The following is a 15,610-nucleotide window of genomic DNA, read 5'->3' as shown; positions in this document are numbered from 1 at the left end:
TGAACAGGGTGGAAAGGCAGCTCTGTGGAAGAGGACTAAACGAGCTCCATCATCCTCAGGGATTCAGGTAGTCACAGGATAAGATAACGTACATGTAATTTGTTATAAAATTCCAACCCCACCATCTGGCTCAAAAAAAAAATAAAAAAGGCAGCAAAAGAAGGGTATTTGTTACAATTGATAATACGTACAAGGTGGTCAATGACAAAGTAGGTCACCGGAGCGCTGCTCTTAGTAATATTACTATTTGAAATATGATCTGCGTTGTATAACTACACCCTAAATATTGGGTCAGTTCCTCGAACTTGCATGGATTTCAGTGAGGTTTAATAATTTAAACCAGGTGCTCGCATTAGCTGATTGTATAGGACATTATCCCCGTAGTTGTCTTACCAGGGCCGTATCTGCCCTGTGTCCTTCAGTACTTCAGTTTTTAGGCTGAAATAATTTGCAATGTTACGAAAGTTGTGACTCAACTGCTTCCCAGCAGTGTGATGTCCATTCGTAACAGCAGATTTTCCTGGAAGTCATTACTTTGGAGTGCCATTGTCAGCTGTGCACATCCCTTCTGCTCCTGCCGTCCTTTGTGGCGCAGATTCGCCTGTTGTTGTGAGCGAGGATGTTACCACCGATACACAATCTATCAGCTTTTTCCATTCTTTTCTTCCTTTTCTCTGTTGAATTGCAGTTGCCTTTGTCTTCTGCGTGGTGCACTGAAAGAGGTTGGGAAATTTATCACGGTTATTTTAATGGGTTTTTAAGGTCCAGCACGACACAGATTGAATTGATTGAGGAAAATTTCCTGGAGCTGCAGCTTTTTTTTGCTATTAAAAATATTTCTATCTTTAGATTTTTTAATAGTTTTTTTCTGTAAGAAAATGTATCTATTTTTTCCTTCTAGTCCTATAACAAAGCCCAGCTTTCTAATGTTTCCACATGGTCAGATATTAGCCATTTCCCGAGATAATTTAGTTTGGTCATGTGTACGGCTAGCATTTTTATTGTAAAGAATTCTGCTAGTGGTTTCATGATAAATGCATAAAGCGCTGGGAAATGACTTTTATTGGGCTTAGTGCGCATTTAATAATGCATTAACAAAATTAAATGATTTTGTGTGTGTAAGTCTTAAAAATGTATAGAAAAAGTATACACTACCATAGGTATGCAAGGACTTAAAATAAAAAAAAAAAAAGAATCTTGCCTGAATGCATTTTGTATGCTGTAGCATAAAAAAAGTCCATTCCCAGGAGCACAGTAGGTGGTTACTATCCTTTTTTCCTTTGTTTCAACTTATTTTTAAGGCAGACCAGGAAAGAAAAACAAGTCCCAGTGACTGCCCGTCTCATGCCAGCCTGGCAACCCTTTCCTTGCCGGAGTGAGGCTGTCCAGTGCTGGCTGGCAGCTGTGAGCATAGAGCATGTGAACCAGCTGTCTGGTGTGCCTGTTATTTCTGCTAAGAAAACACTCCTTTTGTTTGCTTAAACTTCAGATATCTTCAGGCTGGTAGCCATGGCTGGGTCGAAGTCTCTCTTATTTAAGAAAACATCGTACTCCATGTCTGTGTAGTTTGTTATGCAAAAGTCAATATGGCTTACTCATTTCATCGTGTTGTTGTGTACACAGCGCAGGAAATCAGTGCATTGAGTCCCATCTATCTCGGAGGAATTAAAATATTCTAATATTAAGACAGTATGATAGCAGAAGTGCATGGATCTGCATTAACGTAAGCAGAGCCAAGGAATAACAAGTGATGGTGTGCAATATATTGCAGCGCTCTCATTGATTTAAGATCCAAGTGCCACTAAGAAGGGGTAGGCTGAAATAAAATTGTCTGTTTATTTCAAACACATGCAAAAATAAAATATTGTGTCGTCCACTAGTGCTGATTGTATTTACAGGAGGCAGATGAGCTGTCTTGCCTGGGAAGAAATAAAAGATGAAGTACAGAATTAAAACAAACAGAAACAGCCTACTGATTTTGAATGCCTCTGTTCTGAATGCCCCTTTTGAAGATATGTATCAGGACATGACTTTTCAGCAGATAGAGATGCTCAGTGATTTCTGAAAGCTGTTCCTTTGCTTTAGGGCTGAAATGGATCACCAAAACCGGAGCTATGAAAATCTCTAGTCACACTTGAGTCCTGGCCATGATATGCAAAGTGTGTATGAGATGAAGGTTGTAGAAGTGCAGTCTTACACATGGCTTTTGTTTGTACCCTGAAGTCAGGTCTCAGGGAGGAAAAATAATAAAAGTTTCTATTCTATTGTGGTCAGAAATGCTTTAATGAGAGGCAGAAGTTGGATCACGCAGGTTTTGCTTTAGTCCTCTTGAAGAGTGTTTGCTTATATAAGGTTAGTGATGGGCATATAACTAGCAACTTTATTACATTTGTGGTTCTATTATAGTCAGCCTGTGTTATAGGTTGCTGTCCCTTGCCATGACATAATATCACGTACTATATTTAAATCCTTCCACATCTCCCCAGTTTCATTTTCTCTGCATGGTTGCACACGTGTTTTTGTCCCCCAACCCCAAATTTTCCCCGGAGCCTGCAGCATGGTGCACACATGCTCTCCTGCTTCCTGGGACACAGAGGATCCTCCCTGGCTTCCCTGCTGTCCGCTCAGATGGGTCCCCCCTGCTCTGCTAGAAAGCAGCAATGCCCTGCACGCCCCGCTTCTGCATGTTCTCTAAGCCATATTTTTCTGAGTGGCATCCCAGTTGTATCCCTCGTCTTCAAGTACACTGCACTATCTCCATTTATCTTGTGTGAAATGACTGCAGCCCAGTCAACGCTTCCTGTTGTTTCCTAGAAATTGCTCACCTGTCTGTCAAAGGAAGCTGCTTCCAGCTTCTGACTAGAAATCAGGATATGTGCATCTCCCTCCCTTTTCTTCTTCTTTTTCTTTTCTTCTTAAATAAAAGACAGAAAGGGCTACTCTTTTTAACCTTAGTAATATCGTCTGCTTATCGTCCTCAGCCATCTCGTAGCCTTTGCTTTTTTTTTTTTTTTGCACTGATAAAAATAAGTAACGCCATTGAACATAAATAACAGACTCACACAAATCCATATAAATGAACACCGTGTAAATGGTGGCAAGTAAAGTTTGGAGAAACAGAAAGTTTGCTATCTCCCAGATGTAGCCTTTCCTGGAAATAGTAATCCAGTGTTCTGGAAATAGTAACCTGGTGGTTTTTCTCACAGCGCATGGAAGAGGAATAGTTTGGTATTGAATTAGGTGCAGAGAGCCCAAGATGAGACTGCTCTCACGCTGTGTCTCGCAAGCCCACAGAAAGGCCAGGCACACAAATATGCTGAAACACACAGGAAACGTCTGCTGCAACATCACATGAGGTCAGTCAGGCATACTGTGCTTTAACGAGCGCAGACAAAACAAGCTTTGGTGAAAATGCCACAGTCTAAACATGGGTAACAAAGCACAGACTAATACTGTCCGAGCTTGGTGGGAAACACAGTGGGAAAAGATTTAGAAGCCTTCTTCTGGCGAGCTTGCCAAGTTGAGAGCTACGAGCATTTTGAGCATCACCCAGTCACGACGGCACCCTACTTGCAGGGAGTAGTTGTGGGCTTCTTAATAACATCTCAGCGCTTCTCATTTCCAGGAGCATCCTATGAAAAGGGTCCCTTATTTACGGCTTTCGCTCGGCATTAATGAAGCGGCGCGCTGATGTGGCTAATCAGCAGGAGCGACGTGACGCAAAACGGCGGCGCTGCGGTGGTGGCAGTCGTTTTTGCCCAGTCGCTGGCATCAAAATAAACCCGCTGGCCCTGGGAAGGGTTAGCTCCCAGCTGTGGAGGAGCACAGCCTGCACCCCGCCGGGCCCTGCTCTTCTCCCACTGCCTGCCCAGCACAAGAAGATCAATGTTTCTCCTATTCACATCCCTCCCTTTTGCTGCTTCTCTTCCCCATCCGTGAACACAGGCATGAGTTTGGGGGCTTGCTGTGATTGAACCTTGCACTTGGATCTGGACTAAAATTTCCTCAGGAAACCAAATGGACGCAGATTGCCCAATATGCTCGTATAATTCAGAGGATTGTTTTTTCTTCCCCGTGGCACTTCGTGAGCTTAATTTAATCCCTTGTCATTCCTTATATGTGGGTAAATGTCATCTACTTCATTTCATGAATGAATTAACACAGCCATGTGGAGTCTGCATCTCCCACGCTGCTCACTTGGAAGGGGGCTGGTAAAGGAGGGTGAGACACTCAGGTTGCTAAACCCTAGCCCGAGTTACAGATGCCCAGAAACAGATCTTGCTTGCAACGTGGTGTAAGGTACTTGAGAGGCTCTACCAGCTCTGTAGCTTGCAGTGGCCCCAGCCAGCACCCCCTTTTCCTTACCACTACCCCTGCTCCTGTGCCACAGTCTGTTATTGCACCTGACTAGGGAGGAGCTCCTTTAAATGTAGCTATGCTTTTCGTGGTGGAGAGAATATAAATAATCCCGGCATTTTCCTCCTTTCTCAATACTTCCTTAAGCATGTAGGAAAGCAGAGGTCTTTTGGCAAGGTGCAAGCCTGAGATAGCGCCGAGGTTCTTGGTATGTAGAAGATAGCATTTTTAATCCAGGGTTTGTGGACAAAGAGGTGGGTGCAGAGCAATACAGGGCAGCGCAGACAGCGCGTGCGAGGGCCTGGGCATCTCGTTACGGGATATTTTTAATGCAGTCAGGAATTAAATTAATGGTTTTGTGTGTTTATTTTGAAGCTTTCATGCCATGAAAAGAAGTACAGTTCAATGAAAAAGGAAATGAGGAACTATTTATTCTTAAATAGAAATCACTGTGGCCATGTCTTCTTTTTCATGAATTTTATACAATGGGTTGGATTAGTCTTAGGCTAAGGCATGTGTGCGCTGGCAGAGCTGTGGTTGGAAACTTTTCTTTGTGTCTGAGTCTGCTTAGTGCTACCAGTGCTTCATTTTCATGTGCAACAGGATCACCTGTGTCTAGGGTGTCTTTTTTTTTTTTTTTTTTAATTTTCCCCCTTCTGAAGAAGCCATGTGCATTTCTCAGTTCTCTGTCTGGAGCAGACTGAGTGCCCACGAAGGACGCTCCCTCGGTTTGTGTCGCAGCCTGGGACGCAGGAGAAGTGCCACAGGAGCACTCCAGACATTCCAGCGAGCTGCCTGAAGAAAGCCAGCCCCAGATTTTGGGCTGTAAATGACAGCTGAGGAGCCCTGGTCCCACAGGGAGTCAACAGGAAAAAGAGCTGATGGCTGGCAATTCCCATCTCCTCCATCCCTGCCTGTGCCTCGGTCCCGCAGCTGGAAAGTACAGGACTTTATTTGTTTTCCTCACTGTTTGTTGCTTGTGGTTATTTAAATCTGGGGCTCTCCAGGCCTCCTATTTATGTATAACTCTGACCAAATTAGGGCCCAGGGACCTTTGAGGCCTCTCACTGCTAATATAACACAAATAATAATTGGACTCATGGGTACCTGGCAATTTTTTGTCCCCTCCTTTTCTTTCCTCTTGGATTGGAGCAGCCATTTCTGCGAAGGCTGTGTTTGGGCTTCGCAGCTGTTAGTTATGTATCACTTAGTCCTGCAGAGTCTGAGCTGCCAGCAGGAGCCAGGAGGGGACAGTGCTCGTGACAAATCAATTTACTGACCTCTGAAATAATTAACCAAGTAACACCAGCCGTGAGTCCTATTTTACACAAGCAGCGTGCTATTCATTTTTTGCATTTTTCTGCCTGCGGTGAATGAGTGTTTCTAAATAATAGAGTGATCGAGGATTTTTTTTTTTTTTAATGTTTCCGAAGAAAATTAGCCTTTCCCACTGTATTTCTAAGTATGCAAACGTATATCTTTTTTTCTTTTTCTTTTTGTTCTTTGCTCTTCCCTGAGGAAGGTGGAGATAATAAAATCGGTGCCGTTCTTTTTTTTTTTTTTTTTCCATTTAGCTTTCCAGATGATCTTTGTGTACTTTACCAGACTGCTGCATAGAAAACAAAACCTTTTTTATTGCCTAACAACATATATGTGATTTATGATGAATGCGCTGTGTTTGTAATCCACAGGACTGATAATAGATAGGGGGATCAAAGTCTTCTGTGAACTGACAGCAGCGCTATAAACAAGGTGAAAGGGTTGCAGGTGTTTCCCATGCGGGTGTTACCCAAAAACACATGGCCCTTTGCCATGGCGTGCCCTGTGTGCTCTCTGGCTTTCACTATGCAGTGAGGTGGCGCTTCTGTGGATTTGCAAGCAGCTGGTGGATCTGCTACGTCACCTGGGAACAGCAAGCTGTGCCCCCAGGAGTCCCGGGTCTGCCTGGGTGCTGAACCAGGTATAAGTCTGTGTCCCTTATACCTGAACCAGGTATCAGTCTGTGTCCCTTTCATCAGCTGCTGTTTGAATGGTGACTGCTCCTACAAACCAAACTGCTGCAGGTGACGGGTATTTGTAGCCTCTGAAGTTGTTAAAACACTCTGGATGCAGATTAACTTTGTTCAATACATCACAGTGTAACCACCCCCTTGACCTTTGGTAAACACACTGGAGGGCAGCCTGGCTTTTCCATAACTTCTGGGAGTAAATCCGTGCTCTCGGTTGAACATTTCTGAAAACCATTTTGTGCAGCCCTACCTGGGTCGGTGCATTGCAGGCTCCGTGCCTCTTGCACCAGCAGCCTCCGGGGCGATGGTGCCTCGTCCCCTGGTGCAAGCCCACGCTGTCCTCGGGCTGGCGATGGACCATGTCTGCTGTCTCATCCTGCAATGGATCTAAAACCATGGGTCTAAAAATGGGGATGTTTTCTTCTAGTTTGGAGGGCTGCATTTTAAACTGGAATTTAAGAGAAATTGCCCCTGCAGCACGGCTTAAAAAAGTGAGACCTCATCTACGCTTGAAAATCACACTTGTGTGCGTCATGAATTTTTGTTTTTACGGGTGTCTTACAACCCATTCCCACGTGGACAGAGTTGTGTTGCTCTGAGGACACCGTGCTATATTCACACATTTGTGTTTGTGTGCAGGAAGGAGGTAATAGCCTGAGCCCTTCCATTGCACGCCGAATGCCCTACGTGAAAATCAACAGAGGATTGGGTTGAGCAGTGTAGTGGTGCTGTAACGCTGTAGTTAAAGGCAGGACTTCGGCATGTGGACAAGCCCTGTGAAAAGATTAACCTAGAGAAAGTTAATAAAAAGTAGTGCCCTAAATTATTCATGAATCCATTTGTAATGCACTTGCTGGGAGGCTTTTGTTTTTCTCAAACTCTTATTTATTAAAATCTGACAAGAATATCGGGTTTTGTTCAATAATAAATCTAAGTCTGTGCGAGGTTGGTGATATCCTCATGTAGTAATACAGAATAAAAATGAAGTAACATGGCAGGGGTGAATATGTTATTTACTTTGGAATAACAGATTATTGTTCAGGAGGATTTTATCTTTTATTTGCCATTTCAAATCAAGTAAAAAAAATCTATAGTTGGGAGATACCATTTGGGTTTGAGACTGAGGCCTTGATCCTGCAAAGGATTTTAAGTGTATTAAAACTCAGTTAAGTGTATTTCCAGTGGTTTTGCAAGTTCTAGACCTGCGTTTGGTAAGTAAAATAGCTCAAACAATCTTGTTTCACACTTAGCTCTTCTTGTCCTTTTTCCTTAGCTTCAGGGGAAGAGAATGGGAGTCATGCTCCTGGGTTTGACTTCCAAAGTATGTCCAAACGTGCCCTCGTCTTTCTGTGTCCCATTAGAAAGATTATACTCAGAAAGTGGGAGAATGGAAAAAAAGCCAGGAAGAAATCTTTTACTGCTTGGGATACAATAGAAGATTGCCATCTGAGTGTGTTTTACAGCAGTTGTTTCTTAAAAGCAGGCAAAACTTTGTTTTAAAAGCAAATTAATTTACTTTTTTCAGTATTTTCAATTTATTAATTTCAAGGTTTTTTTTTTTTTTTTTTTCATTCTTTCTTCTTCCCTGCCCGTATTTATAACTGGATAAGGAAGAGGAAAGCAGATGCCTGTAGATAGAAAGCTAAAGAGGAGTAAATAAAAAAGAGAGCTTAGCTGTGGAAGCAGAACTGGGAGTTCGGATGACTGGTCTGAGCTGGAGGATGATGAATAGATTTGTTTGCATAAGCTTGGCACGTGAGTCGCTTTCTTGTAAAAGCAGCTTGAGCAGGAGATGCTCCTGTCCCAAATTTTAGTCCTGAATACCTTCGAGCACAAAGCATACTGTGAAATAAGGGCTCTGATTGTGAGTACTGTCGCCTTGTTCCAGCAGACTGGAGCAGGCTTTCTGCTAGTTCCTAGGACTGAAGTAAGCTAGAGGTGTCATGCACACACACAACATGATTTGCATGATATAAGATGTGGTGTCTCTTGGTGCTCAGGGTTAAAATATCTGGGTAGACACAATTGGCTTCTGGTGTTAGGGATTTGGCCCCTGTGGGAAGTTGTGTGTTGGGGTATCAGTCACTGACCTTAAAATGAGACACTGCTAAGCCTGGGGAGGGGAAAAGAAACATAAAGTGTGAAGAGAGATCAGCACAAGAGACTATTATTCATGGCTGATCATCTTGGGTAGGCTTGGAGGGGTGCAGATTTTCACCCTGGGAGCCTGCTTTGCCTTTCTGACTTCAGAGAAGTTGTACAAAGTACATGAGGAAGGGACATATGGGGTATTATCATCTTTTGCCAAAGGTTGATCCAAACTATTGAAAATGAGACTTCAGCTCTTCCTTAGAAAGGAAGAAAACTTTGTCCATTAACAGACAGATACTTTGCTATGGTTTAGCAAACTGGGAGAGGTGAGAAAGGTTTATTTTTAATAGAATATGTCGAACCCGTGTCTAAGGTACAAGTGAAGCCTGTGGGTTGGATTTGGGAAATAACTGTTCACTCTGGAAACTCACCAAACATGAAAAGCAGATCTCTTCCTTCCTGAAGATTTTTTTTTTTTCTTACTCTTCTCTGCTATTTGCTTCTTATGAGTTTTGGTGGTATGGAGGTCAAGGTGGACTGTGAAACCCTGCTTTGGAATCAAGATATTTGTCTGACTTGTTTGCCCCTGGTGGAATCAGTGCTGCTGCAGCTTCATTGCCATGGGAACCTCCAGTTACTAAATTTAATTCAGCCCAGGGTTTGCTTGTCTGCTCTGTTGCTGCAATGTAGACAGGTGATAAGCAACGTATTGATACTAAGCTGTATCGTACCAAAATGATCAGGCATTGATATTACCGCAGTGTTGCAGCATCTGTGGTGCTGCTCTTGTGCTGTGCTCTGAGCTGCCCAGCCTTCCTGTGCCTGCCTCCAGCCTCCTCTTCCTCTCTCCCGGCAGAGCAGAGGCAGCACCACCTGCATAGTCTTTCTGGCCCAGCAACCGGCAAAGGTAGGGACTGCAGGCAACCTCTGCTTGCTGGCCGTGCTCCTTCCTCCCCCTGCACAGCAGCCAAGCAGTCCTGGAGTGGCCGTGGGCCTTGGGGGGAATCCTGCTGGAGAAGGGAGCTCTGTGCCCCTCGGAGCTATGGGGTGTGGGGTGGGTCTCCGTACTTCTGTGTCCAGTCCCCCAAGGGACAGATCCTGGCACCACGAGACCTGATCAAACTCAGTATCTGTTAGATGGGTACGTTCATAGTGATGATGAGCCTGTGGTCTGAGATGCGCTCTGTTCCAGTGCTTCCAATAGAAGTGGTGGAAGTGTGCCTTTACTGCAGCCACACTGGGGGGACATTTTGTATGACTAGCTGCAGGATAATTGATGTTGCAGGTCTTTCATGACTGTTGGAGCTGTTGGTTACTAATGCTTTGCTTCTGTGTGGTTAGGTTTAGTGATACTGCATCACTTTGTACAGAATTCACAAGTGAGTGCAGGGTGTGTAAACCATTAGGTTAAAATGCTGGCTAAGTATTGATTAATCAGTAAAAGGTTTTAAGCTGTTTTCTTTAAATTCCAGGACCATGCATCTTAATTTAATAGTTGAGAGGGAGGAGGAAAGATACTGATCTACACAAGGGAATATATTTTCTGTAGTATTTGCTCATGGCAAGTATTTTCAAGCCAAGAGAGAGATTTTAGAGAAGGTGATGATTCTCTCATTGATGTTATCTGCTAAAATGGCTCTCTCTTTCTTTGTAGATACTACATTGGTCGCCAGATGTTTGTGGTGGTCTCCACACCAGAGATGATCAAGCAAATCTTAGTGACAGACTTCAGTAACTTCACCAACAGAACTGTAAGTAGATAGGAAGGTCCTCTTTGTGGCCAGAGGTGGTAGTACTGCTCATTTGAGCTCAGACATACAGTGACTGCAAGACAGCTGGAAATAGAGGGGGTTGGAGTACAACATGGTTCCTAAAGCTTAATGGCATATAAACTCACTGTATGCATTTCAGTCAAAGGCTCCTGTTACCAGCACACTCTGAGGATGAAAGAGACCATCTTTAAAAGAAATGCAATGCCCTTGTGACTGAGGCACTGAATGGATGCTGAAGAGAAAGGGTTTCAGTATCCAATTCTGCCACTTATTTCCTGGGAAAATTCCTTGCTAGCTCTCTTCCTTGGTTTTCAATCTGTAATACGGGGACAATGCTATTTGCTTTCTCCCACCCACGGTCTCTTTTGTCTTTTTAGATTTTCTAGGGCAGGAGCAGGCTGCTGGGGACATGGGCATACCTCTCTCAATTAACATATATTGCTTTGGACTCTGAAAACAAGAAATAGAAGGGATGAAGTTGGGGTTAGCAAGGGCTTCTACATATACTGTTAGTTACTTATTTTACTTTTATATTGAAAAGCACTTTTCTACGCATTGGTTAGAACAGATAATGGAGGGCAAGAGGGGAGTGGCGTGGTCAGAGGTGTAGTAAAGATTTCCAGCATTTTACAATCACACTGACCACATGCTGCCTCAGTGCCATCCATACCTTTCTTCCTCCTGCCCCCTTTGTATGCTCAAACCTTCTCACATAAACCTGTGTGTATTCAGGAGGGCTGTTCGTGCCCTCAGGGAAAATTTCATCTCTGATCAGCTGTCTGTCTCCTCTGCCCCTCTGATCCTCTCTGCAACCAGTCAGTCTGTTTGCCAGATTGCTTGTCTCCTTTGCTTGCTTCTTCTGGTACATAAGGTTCATCTTGTGACTACCTGTATCTTATTTAATAACCACTTGTACTAGTCAACCTTTGTTCTGCCTGTAACTCACATCTGAATGGAAGAATTCTGGTGTGCAAGCTTCTTAGGCTGAAGTAGTTGCATGTGGAAAAGGCCTATTCCCAATTTTCTCTGTTTTTGAAGGAATTTCCTGCCCCTTTCCTTCCTCCATCCACAAACAGGAACACTATTTCTTCCTGTCTACAACTTTCCCAAGCTTTTCTTCTGTATATTTGATGTGAGTAGGTTGTGTGTGGTATTCATAGTGGTAACTGCTGCACGAATAACACCTCCTGAAATTAGAGAGCATTCCTTTGAGAGGGTATGTTCAGATACTCATTCTGCTCTTAATTTCAGTCAGCTTCATCATTTGAGTTTATCTGTCTGTGCATTGTCATCCTTCCTATATTGGCCAAATTTTACTTTTTCTTCAGGCTTTGATGGTGAGAGATTTATCTTTCTTTTGTTTATACAACCATCTGTCATGGTCGGTAGTATTTGTGTTCTTCTCAAATTAAGGTAATTCAGGTCTCTATAACCAGTCTCTCTCTCTCTTTTTTTTTTTTTTTCTCTTCATCAGAGATCAGTTAGGTATAGTTGTCTTTGTAGGTTCATGTCTTACCCTTATCACTTTACTGTCTGCTGAACAGTCTGTGGGTTTTCTGCACAATGCCCTCCTTTATGCATGAGGAACTAAGGTGCAGACTGAGTGATATCCCTGCCACCAACCAGAAAGCCTGTGGAATAGGGGAAAATTTAACTCCCACCTCCCTCTTGAACAAAAGGAGCAGTTTCCCCACAATGCACTGTTGCGATGTCTAGTTTGCTTAATGTCCATAGATCTAATTCAAGTGAACTTTCTTCATCTTGTATGCTTTTGTCTGCAAATACCATGGTCTTCTCACCCAGCTGCTCACTTTGGATGTTGTTATCTTTCACTTTCCACTTTTTCCCCCTCTTCCACCCATTGTTCTTCATTAGCAGAGGATAAACAGCCTTCCATTTCCAAGTCCTTCCACATCTGACTTGGGAATCTATTCTCCCTCTTGAATTTTCACACTGGAAGCTGCCTCTCCCCTTTAATTCACCATCAACTCTATCAGTGAAGTGTTCTGTTATACTCTATACTAAGGATCCTGTGCAATAATAAATAATGCTGTGTAGTATGTAAAGAAGGGCAGTGGGATTTATTCAGATGTAATTTTGGTTTTATGTGAATAATGGTTGAAAAATGAGAGTGGGAAAAGCACTTTCCAAGTAATAGATTATTTTTTCTCATATCAACTGAATAAATGTTATTTTAAAGCTTTTAATAGGGTTGCTTCTGTTTATACGTTTAAAAACTACTCAAAGCAAGCTCCTCTGCTTTAAGTGAGAGTGTCTGTTTGCCAGGGAGGAATTCAAAACACAGAATAGATCCCTCTGCCTTATTTTACCCATTCCTTCCCCAGATACTGTGCTGGTGAGTGGTTATAGAACTGGCTTTGGAGTTAATGCTGTTTGCAGAGTTAGGCTGATATATTTTGGTCCAGACATGGCATTCACTTATGTTGTGGTTTAACCCAGCAGGCAGCTAAGCACCACACAGCCATTTGCTCACTCCCTCTGCCCAGTGGGACGGGGGAGACAATTGAAAAGAAAAGTGCAAAAACTCATGTGTAGAGGTAAGAACACTTTAATAAGAAAGGAGGAAAAAAAACACAGAGAAAATAAAAAAAGACAACACAGTAACAACAAAACAAGGGGTACACAGTGCAATTGCTCACCACCAGCTGACCAATGATGCCCAGCCAGTCCCTGAGCACTGGCAGCAACCTCCAGACAAATCCCATTAGTTTTATTTTTCTCCAGGATGCCACATATGGGACATCCCTCTGGCCAGTCTGGGCCAGCTGTCCTGGCTCTGTCCCCTCCCAGGCTCCGCGCTGGCAGCATGAGAAGCTGTAAAGTCCTTGGCTCTGTGTGAGCACTGCTCTGCATCTTAAACATCGGTGTGTTATCAGCATCATTCTCATCCTAAATCCAAAACACAGCACCACACCAGCTACTGGGAAGAAAATTAACTCTTTCCCAGCAAGAAGCAGGACAATTTATTATTTCAACCCAAAGCCTTCTCATTGAGGCTTCTCATCTTCAAAGTGTCAGTTTTTCAGGGTGGGAAAGGGGGTAAGCCCAGAGGGTTTGAACAAGCCTTGGGAAAAACCACCATTACCTTTTCTTTCTTTTGTCCTTCTTTTGCCCCTTAAATGCATTTCCAAAATCTAGATTTGTGCCTTATCTACCAGAGGAAAATGTGAGTTATCTAACATAGAGTTCCACAGAGAGATTATTCGCCAACCTCTGTAACAGTTGTATCAATCACACTAAGTTGCAGGATGCATAGAATGAATTCTAAAAGCTAAGTGTATTAGAGAACAGAAAAAGTTTGTACTCCACATATATTTTGCTGCTCTTTCAATTGATCTAAATATATATATATTATAATAAGAAACAATGGGAAATTGAATTTGTGAAGGGTTGCAAACAATGGATGTACTTGATAGACAAGAGCGGATAAGATGATGATTTGGTTTTTATTAAAGCTGCCCACAACGTAACGTCATGCCTTTGAGTGCTTGGAAGAAGAATGACCTTTATCTATGATTCTACACTTGCTGGCTACTTGCTGGGAAGTAATCAGAAAATCTTTATGGAATCAGGGTGGTTTTAATCTGCTGAGAGGACTGGAGGAAGAGTTTGCTTATTTTTAATACCTAGATAAGAGATCGTGTGTTTCAGTGAAGGAAACAGGTAAAGGGCTGTGCTACCTGAGGTCTGGAAACTGAATCTAAAGTGTAAGAAGACACAGTGTACAGCTCTGTTCTGTGAGTGCCAGGTTATGGCATGTGTGAGTTCCAGTTCCAGAGCAACTCTCGTCGAGTTGGGAAGGCCATCTTTGCCTGGTTTTCTTCTGGAGGAAGAGGGAGGGTTTGCCATTCCTATTGAAGTAATGACCGTCTCATGTTTCTCCGTTTTCTGCTAAAAGGGAGCTGGCATGGCATTGTATTTGGCCTGAAGGGACCTGGTTGTGGTTGCACTGATACGGGGACTGAGTTTGAGTAACTTGATTTTCTGTTCCTGGATTGATGGAGTGCCGTAAGGATTCCTCATGTGGAGGGGAGCTCCGTGCTCCTGGGTGCTGGGCAAAGCTCAGGGGGCCAAAGCATGGCAATAGCACCAGGTACTGGGTGAGTTGGCCCTGTCTGTGCTGGCTGTGGGTGGCTGTGCTTGAATGATAGCTGTGGAAAAGGCAGCATCTTTGTGTCCTCTCTCCACATCCAGAGAGACCTAGATCACTTGCACGCTTCTCCCGCATTGAACCAGACTGCTCACTCATTATATGGACAAAGTAGATTTTGCATGTGAACAGAAGCCAAACGATTGCTCATTTTATGCGAATATGTTTCCCTTTGATACTACGCATTTCGCATCCTTGCTACAAATCTCTTTTGAATATTGCTTTTAAAAGCCTTTTAGATTCCCTTGCCCTCTTCTGTTCCTTCTGAGCTACTGATTAGTAATTCTTGTGACAGAAGTGTATGGTGACTGCAGATCAAATCTGCATTAAGGTTCACTTCATTTTAGAGCAAGCGACCAGGTCTTGCACATAGGATGTTATTCCCCTGTAGGCACGGGGTATATTTTAGTGTTAACCATATAATCACAGAAAGGCAGTAATGACATCCTATTTTCCCACTTAATTTTGACTTGATTAAGGTGAGCATTGTAGCCATTTAAAAACAGAAATGTCTACTGTAATGTACCTTCATACTTGAGGCATATGTAGCCCTTTCCCTATGTTTTTAATTATAGTTGAAGAAGAAAAGACGAAAATTAGCTTATAGACCTTCTGCCAAAAAATATGGAATTGATTTTAATTTAGGTTAACCATGGAAACCTCAGCCAGAATCCTAGGCAGGGCTGTGCTGCAGTAAATGATACCTTCTTCTCACAGCCGTGGTAAGTCGTTTCTTGAATAGAAGTTTTCTTTTAAAAGCACTAGGAACGTTCTTTACCCTTTATAGCTGCATTACTGTGTTGCGTGTGAGACAAGTTTATGATGCCTGTTGCATTCTGCCAGGCAGGATAATGAGACATAATCTGTTTTCAGATTGTTTTTAATTTCTGCAATGAAAAATGCTTTCTGAATTAGTATTTTAGAATCACTGAAGTGTACATTTAAAAACATAAGAGCAGAATGTTAGGATGGAACAACCTGAAGAGGAGATTACCTGGTATCTAATATGAATGAGAATTTTCCTCAAAGTTGCAGACCAAAAATGTGGATCAGTGATCTCTAAGGCAAAGGTAAGCACTGGCCAGTTGAGGTTTGTCAGGCTGCTGGAGTCAGTGTTCTGCCAGGATTCATGTGGCTATCACAAGTGGAAACTAGTAGTTGATCCAGACCAAATCCTTCAATGTGTGCCAACCCACTGGTGGAGGGTGATG

General features: G+C 43.0%; 1 protein-coding gene across 9 annotated transcripts in view; it reads left to right on the top strand.

Annotated features, from left to right (window-relative positions):
• The window catches only part of TBXAS1 (thromboxane A synthase 1), a 242,014-nt gene that overhangs the window by 101,915 nt on the left and 124,489 nt on the right, over positions 1-15,610 (top strand). For 8 of the 9 annotated variants that reach the window (XM_035343262.1, XM_035343278.1, XM_035343270.1 and 5 more), the window contains one exon: positions 10,111-10,207. In XM_035343262.1, coding sequence (XP_035199153.1) covers positions 10,111-10,207 — 97 coding nt within the window. Of the gene's footprint in view, positions 1-9,220; positions 9,364-10,110; positions 10,208-15,610 lie in introns of those variants that run through there. The other variant, XM_035343309.1, reaches the window with a different exon arrangement.

Source organism: Oxyura jamaicensis, chromosome 1 (assembly GCF_011077185.1).
Source record: "Oxyura jamaicensis isolate SHBP4307 breed ruddy duck chromosome 1, BPBGC_Ojam_1.0, whole genome shotgun sequence".
NCBI classification, from domain to species: Eukaryota; Metazoa; Chordata; class Aves; order Anseriformes; family Anatidae; genus Oxyura; species Oxyura jamaicensis.
Note: the sequence above shows the minus strand (reverse complement) of the source record. Positions and strands in the feature narration are given on the sequence as shown.